The following is an 18,351-nucleotide window of genomic DNA, read 5'->3' on the forward strand; positions in this document are numbered from 1 at the left end:
GGGTTGGTTTAGAGTAAAACTTGCTAAGCAGAATATTATTAAAGCATGCCTAGTGTGGCATGGTCTATGAGAAAAACAATATAAATTCTTAATTTATTATGGAAAAAGTATTCTAATTAAACTAAAAACACGGGTAATATTAATTTAAGCTGTCAATTATTTGCAATTTATTTTTAATAAATCTCTTTGGACAATTTCAATATAATATTATAATTAGTACTTTTTCCATTGAGGAAAAAAAAAAGACATGATGGGCAGTGAATTAAATTGAAACATAAATTCAATTATGGGTTTCTCTTTTCTCATGTTACATGAGGTTGCATCTGTCATGCCATAGACACAATAAGTGGTGGAGCCTATCACTTGTTAAAAAAGACAAAAAAATAAAAAAAGATTACATAGATTACGATGTCTCACAACATTGAGAAAATTATCTTCTATTATATGAGAAAATAATTTCCCTTCAATTATTTATGGACGTGGTTCGATTGTCACCAAGGTTTGTGCTCCATTTGGTAAAACGTGCAGCTAGGGCTTACTATTCAGACAAAAGGTGTGCGACTTATGTGAATGATGTCTTCAAGAAATAAAAAATGATTTCTCCCTCAACTCCAAGCACTAAGCATTTATTTAGCGTATAAATATAATGGGACAGTTATTGCATCTTATGTGGTGAAAATTATGATGTAATACACAGACTATTATTATAGTAAAAAGGAGGGCCGGGGAAAGTTCACAAAAAAAAGTGAAAGATGAAGATAAATGTAGCAGTAGTGGGAAGTTACGCAACACTATCAAGCATAAGCGAAGCAAATTAGCAATTTAGAAGAACTTAATTGGTTGACAGCGAAAGCTTATTTTGTCATCAGAAACAAACAAAGTGGGGTGAATGTGGCACTTGGAAGACAGCCAGCAGGGCCTCGTGTGGTTGCCTTGTCTTGTTCGATTTCGATGCTACCCCGTCAGAAGTGGCACCAATAATTTTGGCTGGTCCACGCACCTCCATTTTCACTTTAAGCTTTTTTGGGTGTGCAGTATAGTATACCAAATTCTTTCGTGACATAATGACCCAAAAGTATTCCCTCACCACTTTTCTTTTAGTCTCCATTTAAATTCAAAGTTTATATCATTTAATATGTAAGATCAAAATATGTATTCAAAAAAAAAAAAAAAGGTAAGATCACAATGTTCTCTAATTATTTTGTTATGAAAAATATACGAAATTCTTGTTCTTTTGTTTAGTGGAAAATTCAGGCTTTGCCACAAAAGTGGAGAGAAGGGACTGAAGCTTCGGTTTCTTTATCCTCAACTAAATCTGATTCACTTAGTTTGAGATATGAGTAAGCTAATTTGGACATTTAATTTTTTTTTTTTTGTGTCACAAAATACTTTGGAATGGATATTGTTGAGTTCATAATTAAGTATTGTTCAATATTTTTGTTTCAGCCTCAAGATGACACAAGAGGAACGTTAACCCATTTTACGGAAATTCCAATTATAGGATTTTCAAAGTATGCCCTTACCGTGACATGATTGATATTGAAAAGGGACAACTTTTTCACCTAAACTTTTTCCTAATTCAAAATACGAGCTTGATAGCTAAATTTCTCTTCTTGAATATCAATTATGCCATCCATTTAACGAAACACAGCCAAAAGGAGTAGAACCCTGTTTCTGTATTGTAATAGAGGACTAATTACCAGGCATAGAAAGAGATCGAAAACTGAAGTTTGGTCAATCCGAAAGTACAAGGAAGTTTTTTTTGCTAATTGGATACAACGGTTCCACTTGACAGGAACTTGCTTCACGTGCACCTGATATATAACTTATTTTTCTCTTTTTTAGATAGGAAGTTGAGTTAATTGTGCAACACTTTCCATAAACCAGAACCATCACAATTCTTTGAGTACAAGAACTAACATCTAAGTTCTATTAGGATATGTCAGGCGAGTCCAGCAAATCTCAACCCAAAATAGGCTCTGATACATAGTGAGGTGTGTTCAGGAAAAGCCCGTGACAATAGACCATCACCAATGGGTTAAGCTAGCCAAATCGTAGCAAGTGGATTCAATATCATATCTCTATCCAAAATCTTAAAAACATCGAGTTTATGGGTCCTCTCACTTATATACACTTCGCTTAGCCTATTATCAACTAATATCTCAACAAAATCATTTCAATTATTCATGTTGATTAGAAGCATGATTTATTATGATCTTTTACTCGTTATGTCTCTTCATTGAACTTGATTGTTTACAAAAAAAAAAAAAAAAAAAAACAAAGAAAGAAAGAAAGTTTCACAAGGCACTAATAAAATCAACATGGAGGTCAGTGGAGATTTATTTGTGCCTTTTTGTAACATATGATTAAAGCATAAATAATAATATTTTTCAAGAATCTAATATTCATCAATTGTTTGTATAACTGACCTAGTAGTATGTACACTTATATATATATATATATATATATATATATATATATATATGAGCTTATTGTTTCTCAAGCAGCTTGAGATAATTTTATTTCCAGCTACTAAATTATAATCGTACAAAGATGAATCAATGGTGATAAAGAAAGAGAGAGAAAACAGGAATCATAACCATTCAAAGGTGAATCAATTAATATAAGGAAATAAATAAATAAAACGATATAGTTTTGGGGTAGCTGGAGATAAACTTATCTCGAGCTGCTTGAGAAATATTTCTCTCTCTCTCTATATATATATATATATATATATATATATATATATATATATATATATGTGGATTTACATTTCTGCAGCTGCTGTACGTGCAGCAATCAAATGCTTGCCATATATATACATGGAAACATTAAATGCGGAGAATCATAACCATACAAAGGATGAAAATATTAAATGTGGGGAATCATAACCATACACCCATCGTTGTTGTATGTAAAGCAGCTGCAGAAATGATTTTACCATATATATATATATATGGGTGGTTATTTCTGTAGTTGTACTTGTTGTATGTACAACAATTAAATGTGAGAAATCATAATCATACAAAATTAGATAATAGCATTAAATATGGTGGACGAAAGCATTAATATGGAAAGTCAATAATCAAGATTAATTGTTATATGTACATAAGTTGCAAAAATAATTTTACCATATATATATATATATATATATATATAAATTTTATTTACAAATTTCTTATTTATAAACTCTTAAAAATTACATTAGGATTGTAATATCTCTTATAGATATATGTGAATTTGTAATATCTCTTTCCACGATCAATTATGTAATGCTAACTGCAGCTTAAACTGAAATTATTGATCCTATGTATAGGGATTGAATTAATATGAGTAGTTCTGGTGACAATGATTAGAAAGTACAGCAAATGGTCACTATTTGAGAGAATTAGGGAACCCATACCTTTCCCCCTTTGGCTCTGTCCGTTTGATTGATGGTCCAGTTGTTTGAAAGCTTTAGATCCCACAGATACAACCAGCTCATTTGAGGGCGAGAGGGCAATATACAAATACTCCATAGACCACCAAATCAGTCACTTTCCACACAATAATGAGCTAAGTGATGTCTATTACTTAAAAATTACGGAGTTTCACAAGTGGGCATTTTAATTTAGATAGAGAGAGGGAAAATATTGTTATTGAAGACACTGGGAGATATTAAATCACTAAGAGATTTGAATCCATGTAAAGAACAGAAAGGGTAGATAATCAGAATTATCAGTGTGCAATTATAAATATTAAAAACAGAATTACTTGATATGTATGAAACAGACAGAATCAGAAGAAAGGAAAAATGCAGTATCGGAAGAATAAAATCCGAGCCCACAGAACGTGTCTCCTTAAGACAATTTGTCGCCTCACTAACGCCAAAGGTTGATGGACACTTATCTCCCAGGATAGAACGAATTTCGTCTGAAGAGTGGCGGCACTACCAGTCAACAGCCCAAACGAACACAACTGAATGCCAGAGGAAACTACACCGAAGTATGAAAAGGAATATGCAAACCGAAAGGAGAAAAATTCCGATAGAGTTTTAGTGCAGGAAAAATTGGATTCATTTTCTGAAGGTGTCAGTGTCTATTTATAGACACTGACCGGTCACGATGAACAGTTGCCAGCGAAGAACCGCCGTGTCTGACGGCGGCGAACAGGTGCGACCGGTGACCGTTCCGATAAACAGGTGAACACAACTGAATGCCAGAGGAAACTACACCGAAGTATGAAAAGGAATATGCAAACCGGAAGGAGAAAAATTCCGATAGAGTTTTAGTGCAGGAAAAATTGGATTCATTTTCTGAAGGTGTCAGTGTCTATTTATAGACACTGACCGGTCACGATGAACAGTTGCCAGCGAAGAACTGCCGTGTCTGACGGCGGCGAACAGGTGCGACCGGTGACCGTTCCGATAAACAGGTACAACCGGTGACTGGTTCAGCGAGCAGACACAACCGATGACCGATTCACGAAAGGGAAGAACCGGTTCGGTTCAAAATTGCTCAAAAAACCGACGTATAGAAACGTTTGGGTTTGAAATTTTGGAGGAAGCAACGGATACATTTTTGGACAAAATATTAAAAAATTATTTTTATTACATATATATGAACTGATTCGAGTAGGCTGGGCAGACAATAGAGGCACGTGTGGTAGACCAAGGCCCACTTTGCACCTCCTCCTCCACAAAATGGGTAATGACCCAAGGGCCAATCTAAGAGAGTGAGGTGGGAGCTTATAAACTCTCTCACTTCCTACTAATTATCCAATGTGGGACTTGTTGAAACCCACACACCTCTTCATCTTCTTTTTTCTCTTTTCTTTATTAATCCACTTCTTATTCATAATCAATGGATTATTGTTCATAAATTCCAACAAATATGTAGGTTGCAGTCACTGGCAAATGATTATTGAGAAGTACAAGGAAAGGCATCTAAACATTATAAAACAATAAAACAAAAAATTCTTTTCAATCTAATGGATTCATAGACCAAAATGGATATCTATTAGACCATACGAATATTATTATCTGAACTTCTTTATGGAAAATAATGTCATGTACTCATGTTAATGATATGTTTATTTTACCTCCTCAAATGCATTCATGTATTCCATGGGGGTGGATTTTATGTTTTGGTTAAAATGAGAATAGAAAACAAGCCTACACTAACTAATAAGCTTGCGTTCATTTCTTTTATCAAGAATAGAGGAAAATCTAAAAATTATATAATTGAGATTGGAGTGGGGACCGGGTGTTAATAGGACCTAGAAAGAGTGAGAATCTGATAATAATGATGTTTCCCACCAGCATGGTCCTGGACAAAACTAATGTCTCCATAAAGGCTCTAGCCTCTAGGGTCACTTCCTGTAGTCATCCATTGTTTACCACCATATGTATTCTTGAAATTTAGTTCTGGTGGTAAATTTCGTGCACACAATGAAGGCATTGTTATCGGTTGGTGCCAGTCATTAAAGACATGCAAAGGCCTTTTGGCCCTTTCCCCACCATGGTATTTCACTGGCTCTGTATCTCTAACTTCATACTCTTGCTCCTCTTTTCACGAATTTTAATTGCTTCAGCGTTATTATATATCTTTCGCATCATGATTAAGAATTATTAGCATCTAAATTAGACCAAATTTATAAATTTGATGAAGAAAAAATCGAATTTAATGGCGGATACATTAACTTTTAATTAAGAATATAAATATTTCATTTTGATCTCTAAAATGTTATAAATATCGATTATATTAATTCTTGAACATTGGGGGTGTTCGCGGTTTCGGATCAGTTTTGAAAAAAAAAAATTATCCAATCCAATTACTTCGGTTTAGATTTTTTTTAAATCCGATCCGATCTAATTCAAATTTATTTGGTTTGGATTGGATCAGTTTTTGATTTTTTGAAAAGTCTAAAATTTCAGTCATATAAATCACTAACTATATCAAAATAAAGTTGTTCAAAGTTACAAACCACTGGAAAATTCAAGTTTTCAAATTAAAACAAGTCTTAAAACTCATGAAGAGTTAAAATAGATTAATAGACAATAAAAAACTAAAATAAGATAGTTTGTTATCAATAACATTCAATATTTCAAATCTACAAAACAACAAGATTGCAAGTCATCATCTTTTGAAAATAATAAATAGATAATATATTGGATCAATTTTCATCAATCAAACCGAAAACTGATCCAATCCAATTAAAATATGCTCTCTTTTTCAATTTTCTGTTAATTCAATTTTATTTTTTTTGTAATAAAAATGGGCAAGGCCCCAGAACAGAACAGAACAAAACTAAGAAAGCCTATTGAAAATATCATGTTTCAAAAGATCCACAAGCTGTGGTGGGGGAGCTATAGAAAATATTAAAGTTACTAAGTTCAAAAACTAGCTTGAGGTCATATTAAGAACCTTGAGGTCACCACCCCAAAAACTAGCTCAAGAGGTGGGAGTGTCCAAGACCTTATAAAGGCCACATTAGTTGCCCACATAATCAATGTGGGACTATTTATCTCAACACGCCCCCTCACGCAAGAGCCCTTTGGGCTAGAAGCGTGGAATTGCACAGACCCAATTTTTGGTTTACCTTTTTGTGCTTTTTTTTATTTTAATTTCACTTGAAAGTGGGGGCCGTGAGAATCGAACTTGTGACCTTTTAGTCACTCAAGCTCTGATACCATGTAAAGAACCTTGGGATACACCACCCTAAAAGCTAGCTCAAAGGGTGGGAGTGTCCAAGGCCTTATAAAGGTCACATTAGTTGCCCACATAATCAATGTGGGACTATATATCTCAATAATATAAGAGAGTTTGTCTCCTATTATATGAGTAATAATCTCCAATATTTAAAGGTTATAATTGGCTAGTAAAGAGTAATTTAAAGCTAATTCCGTTAAATAAACAAATAGAAACATGGAAGATCATTTGTTTTATCACCTCAAACCTTTAAACATTTGCACACAAAATTTACACTAATGACATTATTTGATTTTATAATTCTAATTATTTAAACGTTAATCAGACTTACTCAACTTATAATTTAACTTTTTTTTATACAGTATATTGATCTTTTGAATTTGCACGCAAAATATGAGTATTTTAGTTTGAGAAAATATTTTTCGTTAGTCGCTCTTATTTTTTAAAATTCAAAAACATATGTTTTGTTCATTTAGTTTTTATTGCAATATGTAATGGATCCATATAGAAAAGCGATTTTATCTTATATTAAAATTATATTAGGTCGCTTACAAAAAAATAAATAAATTATATTAGGTCAATAATGACTTTTTTCTAGCAATTCAATACAATTTTAGAATATGGTTAATGATTAGTATTATATTATGCAATATTAGAAGGCATTACTATGAAAGTCTATACATGTAGTGGGTCCATAGTTGGCCCACGAGAAGGCATTGTCTAGTGCGTGCAAGGACCCTCCAGCATAAGGCGATGTTCTCAATTAACCTTTTGCATTTTCGAAGATTATATCATTAGCTAAATTAATATAGTTCTTCCAATTATTGGGAGATTGGTATAATTATATAATAGCATTCAAGAACAATGCTAAGATTTTCCATCCAATATGGGTGCATAGGTATTTCTTTTAATGTGGTACTTACTTCATATATGCGGAGCTTTTTTGGGGTCCATAGTCCATAACATTTGTAATTGAAATTCACTTTGCATCGCACTTTCAACAAGTAATGCCTGCAAAACGCGGTTGGAATCATTCCTTTTCAACACAATATTAAAATGTTTCTAAATCACTTGTAGAAGTGCAAGAAACAGCAACTAAGCGATTCCCATGTAATCCCACAAATTGATTATTAGACGCACGAAGTTGTAAAATGTTTTCATCTATCCTCCGTAGCTGCGCAAAACGCACAATATATATATATATATATATATATATATATATATATATATATATATATATATATATATATATATATATTTGGGTTCCAACATTAGGTGTTATGGTGGGATCGATCACAATGAGCAGATTAAGATAGGTAAGTGTAACACAGCTCGCAAGAGAAAGCTTTATTTATTTGTTTCTTTTTGGATAGGTTTTTAGAGAAAACTTTCTAAAGCTTGACGTAACCATTCTTGATCATCCACTCCAGACTCCAATGGTTATCAGCATTTTTGAAAGCCCAATAAGCCCACCCAAATGTAGCTCTTCCAAAAACATCTAATTGGGCCTCAGCAAATCTTTGGTAGTCCTCTTTCGTAGCGGCCTTAACTCGCCACTCAGCAACCCATTCACCTTGAATTGGAATAAATATTGAGCCAGGTTGAAAATTAAATTACATATATTGAAGTCTAAAATAAAATAAGTTATCGTTTAATTTTTTTCGCAGAGAAAAAAGATAAGCAATTATATACAAGAACATAAATTTCATAATTTCATAAATTAAATACATCGTTAATATTTTGAACTATTTTGTATCCTTAATATTTGAAAACTATTATGTATTTCAATGTAAGCAACATAACAAAATCAGTGTTCATGATTGATGAAAAATTATACAATTGAGTACTACTTGTCAAGCAAGTCATAAAAATATGTTATTAAAAAATTGACTAAAATCAATCTACATTAATAGGGAGAACGAAGGGCCAATTAAAGACTTACCGACAAAAGTAAGAGGGCCATTTGAAGTTGTAACAAAATTCAACTGTGATGAACGGTTGGTGTGGATGAAATCAATGTTCTCTTGGACAGTCATGTTTTCAAATACATCATCGAAGATGTTGTAGTAGTGGACATCAATCACAGATTGCTTAAGGCCATCGGCAAGAGGGAAGAGTTCCCTGGGGTCTGAGGGTCCTAGCCTATTTGACAATATAACATAAGCTGTGGAGGAGTGCTTGCGCACAGCTTCATAACCAGCCTTGTAGTACTTGGTCAAGCTATCTAGTGTCACACCAGGTGAGAGAGGCTCGTTTATGAGCTCAATTGCATAAAGGCTTGGACTTTTTGCATACCTGCCATGCGTAGCAATATGGGACTGATTATATATCTTTGATGCAATAACATGCTACATTTAAAAAACAGAACAGTGTCTTATATATAATATATATAAACCTTGCAGTTAGGAAGTCTATAACATGAACTGTTTGTTGGATGTTTTCATCTGTTTTTCCCCATTCTTGTGAACCATCTCTTGAAGCACTGTGCTGAAAGCCATTTTGAGAACCAGGTGCAGCATGAAGATCAATGATAATTTTCAATCCATATTTCCTGCATATATATATACATAGGTCGTTATTCACAATATAATTAAATTAAGGCCTATAATTAACCATTTCATCATTAATTAAGATATTGCCATTTTAGAATCTAGCTGAAGCCGAATATACTAGAAAAGGAGTACATATATAGTTTATGGACTTAACTGTGCCCACGAGAAGGCATTGTCTAGTGCGTGCAAGGAACCCTCAACGTAAGGCCAGGGTGGAGTGGGGTCACTTGCTATCCACCATCCCACTGGAATTCTAACAGCATCTAATCCATTATTGGCTATGAAATTGAAATCTTCTTCAACTATAAAAGTGCTCCAGTGTTCCTGATGATAAACGCACACCGCTCATCATTCACATTACAACGTGCTAGATATCTTAGATTTGGAGACATGATCATAATCTTGAAAAATAAATAAAATAAAAAATTGTGAATGGACACAAAGAAAGTCACTAGTTTGGAGTTTCGACATCCACATGTGGAAGGGAAAGTCGACATGCAATAATAATTGTAGATGACAGTTGTCTAAAGAAATTTCAAAGTCGCACAAAATCTAATTCGTCAACGAATGCTAGTTGCTTCTGAAGTGGAATAAATTTTTGGTACTTGTACCTACATTCAGTGCATTTCATGAATGAGAGCTTTATACATTAGATGAGAGAGAAAAAATTTGACAGAAAAACAAGTATTTTATAGTTGACATGTAATATTTTTATTGGTAGAATGTACTGAATCTTTGGTACAACAGTAGTACAAAAGATTTATTCCCTCGACGGGACATATCACTTTAAATGTACATAAAATATTAAGAAGTACAGAAAATATTATTGTGCGTTTAATATATGCATAAAACGTGCAATAACATTTTTTTGAAATGTAATTTATACTCTAAGAGACATAATTTAGGAGTAATCATATAACCTATGAAGCATCGACACTTCAAAAATCTTAACGTGTCGTGTCCGACGCTTTCCGACACTCTGACACTTTCCGACGCTTTCCGACACTCTGACACTTTCCGACACTCCAACACGTGTTATAAAAATTCAAAACAAGTTCAAAGGTTGCGTTGCGTTGAGTTTTTAGTTTCAACTATTAATTCGTTGAATTACGATTACCATTTAATATAAATATTTGGGATATCTTATATTTCTTTGCGAAATTGATGAATATTTTAAGTTTAGTTTTATTTTTTTGTTAAATTATTGAATATTAATATATAATATACACTACATAAATTAAAAATATTATTTAATGTCAAAACGTGTCCTAACGTGTCAAAATCTATTATTTTTTAGAATTAACGTGTCGGAGTGTCGTGTCGTATCGTGTCACGTGTCCCGTGTCGGTATCGGTACTACATAGCATATAACAATATAATCAAAACTAATACGCCTGGAAAATGAAAGGTATGTATGTGGGACTTAGGGCTTGTAGGTATAATTCATTTGTTTTGCCCTGTAACTTTTGGCCAATTCGTGACTTAATGTTACCTTCATGACTTGGGGAGCTTTTATTGGTCCATAACCATTAGTCACCTGGAATTCGCCTTGCAACCTTGCAGCGATTGTCATTACAAAAACGGTTGGGTCATCATCCCCCCATCCGTTGACCTCTGATACATCAGCAATCACCAGCTCCTCTGTCTTCGCCTGCAAGTCCACCCCATTAATATTGCTATAAAAGTTATATTCCATTTAAACAATCATCTCACTTAAATATTAATCACCTAAATATTAAGAGGAGACCACTTTAATAATTTTATGTTAGACTCTTCACATAAGACTCTATTAGCAGCTTTGAGGGGGAATAATGCAAAGTCTTACCTACTCCGGTTAAGAAATTTAGTAGTTATATATAAAAAAAAAAAGAAAGAAATTTAGTAGTTAAATATTTATTAGAATGATAGATACCATAAAAATGGAACTCTAATATCTTATAAGTCGCACGCGATTAGTGATCCGGTCTCCTCCCTCTATTGGGGAGCTTATGGTTTCATGTTTTATTTCACCTTTATTAAATAAGGCTCGTCTACTACCATATTATAGGAAGAGTATATTTTATGTTAAGACACAAATTAAATATTAGAGTTCACTACTAAAAAAATAAAATAATAGCATAATTATCAAAATGTCAATTACATAAGTTAGTATATTGATATTTCTGTGTAAACAATCATCTTACCTATGACTGTTAACTCACGTCCACTCTAATAACTTTATATTAGATTTTAGGGAAAAGTTCACCAATGTTCCCGTAGTTTACTTCGGAATCACTTATGCTCCTTTTGTTTTTTTCTTATCACATATACTTCTGTGGTTTGTAAAAGGGTATGTTTTTTATCACATATACCCATGTGGTTTCTTATTTTTTACAAAGTACAGGGACATATGTGATAGAAAAAAAATCACATGGACATAAATGATTCTGAAGCAAACCACATGACTAAATTTTATAATGCTTTTTTTAATATTTTATTTTACTAAAAAAAGAAGAAGAGAGGATCACCTGCAGGAAGTATCCATTGGATGCTTTGATTCGAACACGGCTTGAATTGTCAATTTTCTTAATAACATGAAATGTCTCAGAATCAGTGGAAGTATTGGAAACTGCAACCACGTTAATCCCATCTAACCCCACGAACTGTTTGTTGAACACCCTGAATTTGAAAGTGGCCTCGTTTATTCTCCATAACTGCACAATATTACAGAGAACATCATCAAAATGTAACATGCAAAATCACTTTTTTTTAATGCAAATCAGTTCTAATTGATGGCTTACTCACTCTAAATGTTTCCCAACTGGAAGCAGCTGTGCGGTTAGCAACTAGGATTGTTCCTCCTCCACACTCCGCACAGAGATACTTCCTTGTTGTCACAGACTTGAACTGAAGACCTGTTCCATCCTACAAAAATTGAGAGGAACAATTTCCCATGACCGTGAATAAAAGAGCTTGGGCTATCAATATAAGCCTATGAGAATAACAAAATGTTAATTTGTAGTGCAATCATTTATATATTTACTGACCAAGAAGTCCTTATTTGGAATACCATCGAATAATGAAGGTTTAATCCAACCTTCAGTAACCAGCCAACCACCCAGATTAACTGCTCTAACTCGAAACACAAATTTTGGTCTGCCATAGGTGATGGAAAGCATAGAAGAAAAGATAATCAATTCGAGAAGCCATGTTTTGAGATTGACACAGCTCGTCATCATTAGATGTCTTTGATCTTTGTCTCAACCTTCTCACATGCCAGCTTTGAAATGACTGCTAAGGAATTATATAGGAAATAATGGAGAACAGCAGTCAAAATCTAGAAACTTTGACCAAACCATTGGCTGCGATTACCAAAAGAATTTTTAGTGCAGGTTTGAATTTTTATTTTTATTTTTAAGCTAAAAACTCTCCATAAAGTTAGGCCAAATATATTTTATAAAAAGTTATTATAATGAAAAATTCTTTTTTTATAACGAAGATAAAAATTCATAAGAAGAGTTTTTTTTTAGTTTTTATTAATTTTTTTTAATTTTTTACTTTTTTTAAATGAAGAAAAACAAAATAGAGAGAGATTTTTCTCGAAATATATATTTTTAAGCTAAAATTTTATATAATCACTAAGGTAGTGTTTGGTTGAAGGTTTATTTTGGGATTGATGGGAAAGTATAAGTGGATATTGGAAAATACCACGTTTGGTTCAGATTTTTTCAAAAAATACTAGACAAATAGGATAGATGGGAAAATGACTTTTGTTTTGATTTTTGGATGAAATTCACTATTATAGTACCAATTAATTCTTATAAGCTATTCCCAACTGTACCGTCCCATACCAGCACAGTCTCTGGAATCCCTCTCTTTCGTGTGTTGATTCGATTCATTCATGTGCCCCCGTCACTGGAAGCATGTCAGGAGCCGCTCCTTGTCCATGTCTTTTCGCACCAGCGATCACTCCCCGCCCTCGTCAGCACCCGGGATGTTACATGCCCACCAGCTTCGGCCTGGTTTTCCTCGAACCACACCGTACTGGAAGAGCGGTCCTGCTCTGATACCACTTGTAACATCTGAAAACTTGCAAGGATCAATGACTGTCCTTACACACTAACACGAGACTTTTCAGTGTGCTTTGTCCTCACTCGCACACTTCCCGGAAAAACTTACCAAGAGGTCACCCATCATATAATTGCCCCAAGTCAAGCACGCTTAACTATGGAGTTCTTCCGTTCTGGGCTACCGAAAAGTAGATGCATCTTGTAAGTATAGGTAGTTCCAATTAATTCTTATAAGTTATTCCCAACTGTACCGTCTCATACCAGCATAGTCTCTGGAATTCCTCGGGTGATGATTTGATTCATTCATGTACCCCGTCGCTAGAAGCCTGTCAAGAGTCGCTCCTTATCTATGTCCTTTCGCACCGGCGATCACTCTCATTCCTCGTCAGCGCCCGGTGTAACACCCCGTATATATCCGGTAGTGTTATCATACTATCGTATTAAGTAGCGCTTAATTAAAAATGCAGAATATCTTTTTCTTTTCAATTATGATGTCATTATCATTACCAACTTGCTTATTAATCAATTAATAAAATATCTCCTGTATGTAATTGCAATAAAACAGCTAACTGAAATACCTCATAACATAGATAATAAAAGTGTGGCTCTAGTCACGGAACTACAACAGCCTAGACCGGACCGTCTAACAGTTTAAACAACTCCAATCTAAAGGTACTAACATAAAGTGTCATGGACAATCCCCATGCTCACTCAAATAAGGCAACACGCCCAACATCAGTCTCAACAACAACATGTGCAATATAAGTTTAAAAGCAGTTCATCAATATCATTTCTAAAACAGTGCAATGCAGCAAATAATCATGTCATGTGTGTCAATACTATTCTACTGGCCAGAGAAATGCAGGATTTATATACGTCCAATACCCACAAATAGTGCAAGACGCTGCTTGCATCCACCCCGGATCACCGTCTTGTATGACGCTACATACTCAGGCTTACCGTCAAGATGGAACAACACATGCATATTAAAAGCCATTACACATAAAGCTCAACAGCATTTCAAATATTCAAAGCATGTAACACAGCATGCATAAAACCACACCCCCATGGGACATGGTGGAACCACAACATGGCTAAACTGAGGACACGAAAGCTTACCTCTCAAGCTATCCGTCCAAACCAAGAGTCCACACTGGCCCAAGGTCACCAAACAGCACAATCACACTCTGTTTATAACAGGAATATCATCAATAACCATACTTGATTGCTTAATCATTTTCAATACTTCATTTTCATCTCTTCATGAAATATTCTAAGATTTTAATATGTTAAACTAGACATCTCCAGATTTACAAAGACATATTATACGCCTCAATCGCAGTTGTATAACTCCGGTTATGCTTTACGCAAAGTGACTGTTGTAACCAAAATTTCCAGCAACCAAAATGCGACTTCAAAATGACACTGCGATCAAACCACTTATCCAATGGCTACTAAATTTTACAGAGTTGTAGCCCTATGTGTTATCTTTACATAGGTCCAAAACTCACTCAATTTGGAGCTCTGTAACTCAAGATATCGCAATTTTACTAAACTAGGTCGTTGCTGTCACATTTGCACTAGGTAATCGATTACCATACAGGGGTAGTCAATTACCCTTCATGGTAATCGATTACCACTCAAAGGTAATTGATTACCACGTGTGCAGAAACACGAAAATGCAGATTTTTCTGCATAATCCGAGCTCCAATGGCCTCCCAAGGTTCATTTTAGCCCAAAACAAATGTTCAATACTACTTATTAAACATGAATTAACAACCTTTAACATGATTAATCAAAGTTATCTCTTTTCATGACAAAAACAAGTCATTTTCATGAAAAATCAAAGGAAAGGTTCAAGGTATACCTATGGGGTCCTTAAACTCAGAAAAAGAAAAGCCTTAGATGCTCAATGAAGTGCCCCAAGCCTCTGCCTTAGTGATGCACGAAAATCACCACACCAAGGTAAGTTCTTTAAGCCAAAAGATCACTCCTTGGCACCAAAAGACAAGAACAAAGCCTCTATCAAGGTATCTCCCAACTCAGTCCCAAACCAAGCAACTAAGAAGCTTACACTCAGAAACTAAGAGTTTTCCTCCCACCCAAGGTTCACCCACACACAACCATGGTGTTTTGATGAAGTAAAAATGGAGAAAACTTTGAGGATTTTCTATGAAGAAATGGAGGTGGAAGAGGATGGAAAGGTGGCTGGCTCCTCTCTTCAAAAAACTCTCACGTAGCAAGGCAAGAAAATGACCTAGGATCATGTGTCAAGCCTATTTATAGCCATTTAACCAATTCACACACAGTATTAAATTTAATTGCTAAACTTAGCATTTTAATCCCAAACTTTGGATTCTTAACCTACTCAATTTTACAAGAATTATCATATTTTTCTTATAATTTTCAGAGCACCTTTTCGGTACGCGCTTTTCAAAGTCAGTACCGATTTCTAGCACCAGTTCTCATTATTTGAACTTGAATCTCGTTTTACAAGTCCTACATATTATTGTAGTAATTATCATGCACTTATTATAATTTTTTGGGATACTTTTTCGGTACGCATTTATACTGACTGGCAGAACCGGTATCTGCACTTTTCTTCCGAAAAGTGAATTTCAGCATTCTTAATCACTTACTATAATTATTAAAGCCTCATAATAATTATTAGGGTCAATTATGGAATTATTTTCTATTTTCTCATAATTTATTAATTAAATTCCTTAATTAACGGTGCGAGTTCTTACACCCGGGATATTACAGTACACACAAAACCATGACCTCCAACAATACCTTCCCCATCATCGACATCGGCCTCATTATTAGCTTCGGTGAGATGATCATCGATTTCGTCCTCACCAGCTCTAGCGAGTGCTCCTTCCACACCCGTGGCGACGCCGACCACCCTGAGGTTCCAGCTCTGACTACAAGAAAATCAAAGAAGAACGAAAAGGGTAAGAAACAGAGTGCACCAACACCATCACCAATGCTAGGCATCTTTTGCAAACGACGAGGTAAATGTCTTTTATTTTGTCTCTTACTTGTCCTTTCCACTATGCATCTCAAATCTGCAATTTTTATTCTTTAAGTGATTTGAGTTTAGTAGTTTGGTGGAAGTTATATATATTGCTTAGTTTAGTTAGCAATGGAGAGATCTTATTTGTGTTGTAATCTTATTCTTGCTTTCTTTAAAAATGAATGGACATGAAAATGGTAATGGGTTATGAATATCTTTATACATCTTATCAATTGTTAGCCATTTGTTTTAATAAATTGATCTATATGGCAACCTATATCTTTACTTGGGGAGTTGTGTTCTTCTACATATCGTTAAGGAATATTTTGGTAAATTTTTGTATATATGTATTCGTTATGCATTTTTAATAAATATCAAATTGAGACTTAGAAGAAATAGCCATAAATCCTATTAGCACCGATGATGGTAAGAAGAATGATTTGTAAAATTTTATTTGATTGTGTAGAATGATAGAAGAGACATTTATTAGGCCATTTATACTTTGTAGGTTATTGCATAATACTCTATAATGTGCATAATGGTGAATTTAATGTTAATGGAATTTGATTCAAATTCAATGCGATGGTTGAATGGATGGTTTTGGGAGCCTATTTCTTCGAATTGAGTTAAATGAAACTCATCCAATGTATTTAAGTTTCTATTTTTTGTTGGGAACTCGGTTCCCTCATATCGGATCAGGGGCCTTTGCGGAAGTCAGTCAATGAGATCCTGGATCTCGGCAATACCTCGGCCTGAACTACACCAGGTCGGGCAGCGCAGCGGAAAAACAAAAAACACAAATAGGAGAGAGAGAGAGAGAGAGAGAGAGAGAGAGAGAGAGAAGGAGAGAGAGAACACAAGCAATTTTAACGTGGGAAAACCTTCTCCAATGAATAAGTAAAAACCCACGGTACCTAGTCCAGATCAAAAAATCCACTATGAAAATAATGGTTAAAAATAATCAGAATCACCAATGTGGTGGTTAACTCAATCTCTCTAACAATGGTGATAATCAAACCTCCCTAAAGATGTTTCACTCAAAATCTCTCTAGAGATCTCTCAAATACAAAGCATAAAGCTTTGCTCAAACATTTTTCTCTTCAAATTTCTAATCTTTCTCTTAATCTCTTAACCTAGCCTCCACCCTAAACTAATGAATATATAGAGGAGGTGAGATCTAGGGTTTAGTGTTTTTAGGAAACCCCTCAATGGGCTTGGGCTTAGCATTGAAGGAGGAATCCCAACAGATCTCCTCCTCCGACTTCAATGCGTCGACTTCAGCATCAACCCGGCTCCTTCACAGCAGTCTTCAAATTTCCTTGCTGGAACCGGCTTTGTCATCATGTCGGACCAATTTTGGTCAGTGTGCACTTTGACGAGTTCGAGCTCTCCACCTTCCACCACATCCTGGATCCAGTGATACCTCACATCAACATGCTTAGTGCGGGAGTGATAGGTCGAATTCTTCGCAAGATGGATTGCGCTTTGATTGTCACAACCCAGCTCGTACTTGTCTTGATCATGGCCGAGTTCCATGAGGAACTTCTTCATCCACATCATCTCTTTGCTTGCCTCAGTAGCGGCAATGTACTCCGCCTCAGTTTTCGATAGTGCAACACATTTATGAAGTCTTGATTGCCAACAGACAGCTCCTCCGACAAATCTCATCATCTATCCCGTCGTCGATTTTCTCGAGTCGGAATCTCCCCCTAAATCAGAATCCGAGTAGCATTGCAACTCGGCTTTGCCTTCTCCAAATCGGAGATATAAGTCGGTCGTACCTCGGAGGTACTAGAAGTCCACTTCACTGCTTCCCAGTGTTCTTTGCCAGGGTTTGACAAATACCGGCTTACCATTCCAACAGCATACGCCAAGTCGGGTCTAGTGCAAACCATTGCATACATCAAGCTTCCGACGACGGATTGGTACGGGACCTTCATCATCTCATCTTTGTCATCATCAGATCTCAGACATTGCTTCTGGTTCAGCTTTATATGTTCGGCTAAGGGGGTGCTCACTGTTTTGGCTTTGTCCATGCTGATTCT

The 18,351-nt window shown here is 35.0% G+C and overlaps 1 protein-coding gene across 1 annotated transcript; it reads right to left on the minus strand.

Annotated features, from left to right (window-relative positions):
* Positions 1 to 8,080: 8,080 nt before the first annotated feature.
* On the minus strand, positions 8,081 to 12,456 carry LOC133296211 (probable glucan 1,3-beta-glucosidase A). Its single transcript, XM_061495161.1, has 8 exons — positions 12,268 to 12,456; positions 12,026 to 12,145; positions 11,749 to 11,934; positions 10,734 to 10,892; positions 9,396 to 9,565; positions 9,085 to 9,240; positions 8,632 to 8,984; positions 8,081 to 8,262 (listed from the first exon to the last, which is right to left on the minus strand). Exons 1-8 carry the CDS (start codon positions 12,454 to 12,456, stop codon positions 8,081 to 8,083), a joined length of 1,515 nt encoding a protein of 504 aa, XP_061351145.1.
* Between the last annotated feature and the right edge of the window lie 5,895 nt (positions 12,457 to 18,351).

Source organism: Gastrolobium bilobum, unplaced genomic scaffold (assembly GCF_033153095.1).
Source record: "Gastrolobium bilobum isolate Gb01-03AN ecotype WA unplaced genomic scaffold, APGP_CSIRO_Gbil_v1 utg23400, whole genome shotgun sequence".
Lineage (NCBI taxonomy): Eukaryota > Viridiplantae > Streptophyta > Magnoliopsida > Fabales > Fabaceae > Gastrolobium > Gastrolobium bilobum.